Source organism: Emydura macquarii, unplaced genomic scaffold (genome assembly GCF_026122565.2).
Source record: "Emydura macquarii macquarii isolate MOO-44397 ecotype Brisbane River unplaced genomic scaffold, CSIRO-AGI_Emac_v2 contig_807, whole genome shotgun sequence".
Taxonomy (NCBI): Eukaryota; Metazoa; Chordata; order Testudines; family Chelidae; genus Emydura; species Emydura macquarii.
Genome location: NW_027130944.1, coordinates 117,221 through 123,380, shown reverse-complemented (window position 1 = coordinate 123,380; position 6,160 = coordinate 117,221). Strand labels below are relative to the sequence as shown.

Sequence of the window (6,160 nt, the reverse complement as noted above, 5' to 3'; positions counted from 1 at the left end):
TCCATTTTTTGGGTGGCTTTTCATAGAAAACTGATCATTTTCCACTGAAAACTCAGCTGTCATGGCACTGCCCAGCTGCAGTTGCCCATATCCCCAAGAGAAATTGGAGGCTCTTCATCTGCCTTTTCTGTGAAAGGGCATTTTAGCAATCATAGAGGTGTCCAAGTCAATGCCAGTTATTGGATGGAATATCAATTATTCATCTTGCTGCTTCGAGCCATTTTCAGGCCTTTGCAATAACTTAGGATAACTAGACAAATTGAGGGGGAGGGGACTAGACAGGTACAAGTGAAGTGAACTTGATTCTATGCGTTCTCTCTCGCTGAATATGCAGGGGCAGATGTTTCTGAAAAACAGGAAGTGTGGATATATTTTAGAAGTGCAGCTCTGGAGATATTAATGCTATCTATTTTACTGCATTACAGCAAGATTACAATTGTGTCTCCTCACACAGTCACTGTGTACTCACAGTGCTGATATCCTGGATTGCAGGAATAGAGCCTGTGGGAGGACTTGCGCTGCTGTCCAGTGTGGTGGCATCAGCGTGCATCCCCTGGGATTGGGCTTCCTGCATTTTGCCATTGGCCGTGATGGTGTTAAAGCTGGCACATACTGAACCAATCAGCTGAGAGTCCGAGGTGGTGAAGTGGCCCTCAAGGAAATGGGCAAACGCTTCATAAGGACAGTTGCAGCCTGTCTGAACAGACACTGCCTGCTGCCTGTGCTAGCTCTCCGCTGACTCCTTCTCCATTACGGTGCAGACCTCTGTTGGCAGCTGCTCCCCTTCTCGCAGGCATTGGGTACGTTGGCAGGTTTCTGTGTCTTTAAATCTTTCAAACACCAAGGGAAGGGTAAAGGCTGCCAGCTGTTGAGATGGGCAGATGTTTTGTGCAGCAGCAGCTGACTCTACTGGGCTGTGGGTGTGACTCAGTGACAGGGGCTGAAGAGCAGGCAGCACTAGGTAGCTGGGGGACTTTCTATTCCATGTTTCCATGGTCTATTGGGGATCATTCCAGGTGCACAGAAACCCCAGAGTCAAAGCGAACTCGGAGTGTGAAAATCCCAATGACCTTAGTCAGGATTTCTCAATGGTCCCATTTTCAGAGGTGCCGTGTGCTCTGGCCCAGAGGAGAGACAAAGCAATATCAGTGAGTTGTTCCCAAACCAACTCAGATCTGTTTTCTCCTGGGAATTTAATCAGCAAATCCATTTTCAAACATTTTTTTCTCTGGCTTGATTGTGAACGCAGGAAATGAGAGCTGTGTTCCTCTGCAGTAACAGGTCATATTAAGCAAATGGAATTGTTCTGTTTCCTGACTGGATGAGGGCTCCAGCTGTTCTGCCCTGTAAGACCCCTTACAATTTCGGGGCTACCTGCTTCTCTGCCCCCTCTCTGGTCTCAGAGTACCAGATGTCAGCCTCGTTCCTTTCCCTCTCCTGGGCTGGAATCCCACCATTCTACAACCCTCAGACTGGGTCCTGGGTCTTAAAGGTACTCACAGCTTCATTTGAAATTTGGAAGGGGTCTGGAAATGAAAACAGTTGAAAACCACTGTACAATTGAGGGAGAGCACAGAGAGTGAATATTATATAAGCTGATCCCAAAGTCTCTACAGCTCTGTATAAAGGCTGCAGATTGACATTACAGAACCTCAGGCGAACCTGTCGGCTACTAACCCAGGAAAAGAGGAGTTACTAGGTGCAAAGGATTGCCCAGAGTTTTGTTTGCTGACAGGTGATTGAGTGAGGGCTGACAGGCTGCAACCTTTTCAAGTTCTCAAGAAATCCAGATGATACCTCTAACCTCTAACCTGAGAAATCATCTCTGAAAGAAGATCAGAGGGGAAAGAATGGGTTTACATGTGTGAGGTAAAGAATAGATGGATAAATGTTGTGCCAATACTTTTCATTCTCATACAGTTATTACAAACCAAACTTTCATTCCATGCATTTCTATGGAAAGCCAGCCACAGACGTGTTGGAATCTGTACGGGAAGGAAGAGGGGTAACTTTACTACTTAATGACTTTAGCTGTAGAAAGTATTTCAGAGGTATTCCAAATACTCTTTGCAATAAGTTTATGCTATTAACTCTTTGTTCAGTGAGCAGTTGTATGATATCGTCTCCTGGTAACTGACCAGAAGCTGTTTCTAGCACTTTCATTCAGAATCGTGGACAAAATAAATAACTCTGTTCCACTTGCATCAGACTTTCCAAAAATTCATGAGACAACAGAACTACTGGTCTGTGTTTCAGTGAAGCGTAGACATGAGGTGAAGAAAAATGAACGTGGCTGAAGTAATTTGCAACTCAACTGGATATTAGTGCAAAACTAGTGCTTGCACTAGTCACTATTTGGGACTTCAGTCCCCCTCCCACCCTGCTGAAGTAACTGTCTGTGTTAGCTTGTAACTTGCCAAATATCTACAGAACCCTTTCACTGGGAGAGTATAGGGGTCTTTAGAGGCAAAAAAGAAGCCTGTAAGATGATTGACCTCTCTGGATCCAACCAACACTGGCCAGACAGAGTATTCAGCTTCTCCTGCAGGGATTCTTGGGGGAGCGTTTGTTAAATGAAAGTTAATAGAGGCCGGTTCTGATCAAATTTATGCATGTAAATCTGGTGCGACGCTGTTCCATTCAATGTTCCTGAACTCAGAACCTGACCCTAAGAAATTATCCTATGTCCTGCAAAGAGGCAATTGTGTAATTTGGGCTCTTGGGAGTGGAGAAAATAAATAAAATATATGAGTTATTGAAACGTTTCTAAATAACATAAATGCAAGACAGAAAAATATAATGATCATTTTCACTATGCACGTCTCTTGTTAAAAACATGATACAATGGGCCACACTCAGAAGTGCAGGGCCAGAGAGGATATTTGTGGGAAGGTCAGAATTGAAAAACCACACAGTACTGAAGGAAGCTATGGAACTCACAGCCACAAGATATCAATGTGGTCAAGACTGTAGTAGGATTCAAAGAGGGAACGGATTTTTATATGGGGAAACAGAAAATCCAATTACAGAAGTGGGGATTTTTTTAAAAAACCTGGGAGTACTATTAAACTTCATGATTTGCACCATCAAATATGTCCAAGTCAGGAGGAAACTTTCCCTCGGAGTAGGTTATCTCACAGCTGTCTACTGCAGGGCTTCTTCTACCTTCCTCTGAAGCATCTGGCACTGGGCACAGGATACTGAGCTAGATGGACTATAGGTCTGATGCCGTCTGGTAATGCCTATCTTACTATAGGTCATGACTATCTTCCATACAGGATCAGAGCAATAGTCTAGGTAGCCCAGTATCCTCTCTTCCAACATTAAACAATGGCAGGTGTTTCAATAGAATGAATAGAAGAAATAACCATAAGTGTAAATCCAAGGCTATGTCTTTGCTTATCTTTCTTGAGCTCCTAGAAGCAGAATGATGTCTCGTTCAATATCATCTAGTCTCCTGTTACTTTTCCTTTCAGGAAATAAAGTTCAAAATTCCTGGCGGTGCCCAGTGCATCATGTCAGCTGTCAATGACACCAAATTCCAACCTGCAGTTTTCCTTCTCACCGGAATACCTGGGCAGGAAAAATTCCATGTCTTGATTTCTATCCCCTTCTGCTTAATGTACGTTATTTCCATAGTAGGAAATTCAGTCATTCTATTCATTATAAAAACAGATCCGACTCTCCATGAGCCCATGTACATTTTCCTTTCCATGTTGGCCATCACAGACCTTGGCATATCGCTATCCACCCTACCAACCGTACTGAGCATATTCTGGTTTAACTCTAGGGAGATCAGTTTCGATGCTTGTTTTGCCCAGCTGTTCTTCATCCACTCGCTTTCGATAACTGAATCCGCCGTGCTCTTGTCGATGGCCTTTGATCGCTTTGTTGCAATCTGTAACCCGTTGAGATATGATTCCATATTAACCCCACCCAGAATAGCCAAGATGGGACTGGGGTCTCTGCTAAGAGGGATGGGCATTATGCTCCCCTACTCCATTCTCCTGAAACACTACCAATACTGTCATGACAATGTCCTCTCCCATTCCTACTGCCTGAACCAGGAAGTCATGAAGATGGCGTGTTCGGATATCAGAGCCCACAGCATCTACAGCTTCTTTACAATGCTCTCTTCCATGGGGTTGGATGTCCTGCTCATCCTCCTATCTTATGTGATGATCCTCAAAACAGTGCTGAGCATCGCGTCCCACACGGAGCGCCTCAAGGCCCTGAACACCTGCGTCTCCCACGTCTGTGTCGTCCTGCTCTTCTACATGCCAGCGATCGGCTTGTCTGTGATACACAGATTCACGAAGAACTTTTCTCCCTTGATTATGACTGTCATGGGCAACATCTACTTGCTGGTCCCACCCCTGATGAACCCAATCGTGTACAGCGTGAAAACCAAAGCCATTCGTGCCAGGATAATCAGGGTGTTCGTCAAGTGAAGGGTCAAGTCATCACCCGGCTCCAGCGTTGATGACAGGTGAGATGAAAAACACAAGCCACCTATTCCATCCTACAGAAGACATGAGAGGACATGAGCTACTGATCCCCATCACCTGCTGATAAGGAAGGACAGCACATTGGGTATCAGGACCGAGGCAGGCAGCAGTATTTACAAAGACTCTGTGTTTATGTAGGGCCAGAGGATCAGATGGATGTTATCTCATAAAGAGCTTTATCAGTGTCAGCCTCAGACCTCAGAATTTCTGTGGATATAGTCAATACAGAGAAAAAACGTAGATGTTTTCTCCCGTTGTCCATGACCTGTCACTGTCCCATCTCTGGTTAACCATCATGGGCCATGAGAAAAACTGCAGAGCTGTTTTGCAGTCACAGTTCTGTCCCTTCCTCAACACTGTGGCTGCTGTGTGATCCATGAGAGTAGCACCAACTGTGAGTGGGGCTATTCCAGGGGCACGGCTGCCCACCATTCCCTGCGCCCTCACCCAGGCACCTGTGACCGAGATGTTTCAGAGCCAGGATTAAATCAGGAGCCTTAACAGACGCAATTCAGGCAGCTCCCCGGCCTCATGGATGGCTCTGGACAAAATACCTGCTAACCCATCGTACTGCCCCAGGCAGAGCAGAGCTGCGTCTGTGAGTGAAAGTCGCACGCACAAGAGTCTGACTAGAGATTCAGGACCAGTTTCCCTCCCCATCCCCTTCATTTGTGATGCCCCAGCCATGGAAAGGGCTGGAAATGGGCCTCACCTCCCCAGCAGATGCACAGCCAGCTCCAAAGCCGAACCCAGCCCTTCAGTCGTTTTAGATGGGGTGTGTCAGGGATTCTTCCCTTTGAGGAAGATTCAACACCTGCTCCATGGTGTAGCCCTTCAAGGTTCCTGGTACTTTAGGAGCTGACCAAGGCCTAGCAGAGGAGGCTACGGGGTGAGAGGAAGATGGTCCTGGCTAGGGACTAGTTCCTGCTTTGGGAAATCCCAACCTACTGATTCTTTAAGGACCTGAGACCGAGGACTTAACTGAGGCCTTAACATAGCCCCAGCAGCATGGAAAGGATGGCTGTCCTTGCTCGGCCTGGAGGGAAGGAACTGAGCTAATGAGGGGGCCAGCTGGTGACGAGCCAGGAAAGCTGCGACGAGCCTCAATGAACATAGACCACAGGGACACAGTAGTTGGCTATACAGGGATTCCTAAGCCAGGGCTTAATAATAAAACCTAGCTCTTATATAGCACATGTCATCAGGAGACTGATGAATTGAACAGTAATAAGTCACCAGGACCAGATGGGATTCACCCAAGATTTCTGAAGGAACTCAAACTTGAAATTGCAGAACTACTAACTCTGGTATGGAACTTATAATATAAATCAGCTTCTATACCAGATGACTGGGAGATAGCTAATATGACACCAGTTTTTTAAAAAGGCTCCAATACAGATCGGTAAACCTAACTTCATTACCAGACAAATAGGTTGAAACTAGAGTAAAGAACAGAATTTTTACACTCATAGATGAACATAAATTCGTGGCAAGAGTCAATATGGCTTTTGTAAAAAGAAATCATGCCTCAGTAATCTATTGGAATTCTTTGTGGGGCTCAACAAGTATGTGGACAAAGGTGATCCATTGGATACAGTGTACTTAGATTTTCAGAAAGCTGTTGACTAGGTTCCTCACCAAAGGCTCTTAAG

The 6,160-nt window shown here is 45.5% G+C and overlaps 1 protein-coding gene across 1 annotated transcript; it reads left to right on the top strand.

Moving 5' to 3' along the window:
* Nucleotides 1–3,515: 3,515 nt before the first annotated feature.
* On the top strand, nucleotides 3,516–4,451 carry LOC137149686 (olfactory receptor 51G2-like). The gene has a single exon (XM_067543233.1). It carries the CDS (start codon nucleotides 3,516–3,518, stop codon nucleotides 4,449–4,451), a length of 936 nt encoding a protein of 311 aa, XP_067399334.1.
* Nucleotides 4,452–6,160: the final 1,709 nt, after the last annotated feature.

What these genes read in the sequence shown, in the direction of transcription:
- LOC137149686 (XM_067543233.1), top strand. Translation starts at nt 3,516, where the DNA reads ATGTCAGCTGTCAATGACACCAAATTCCAACCTGCAGTTTTCCTTCTC.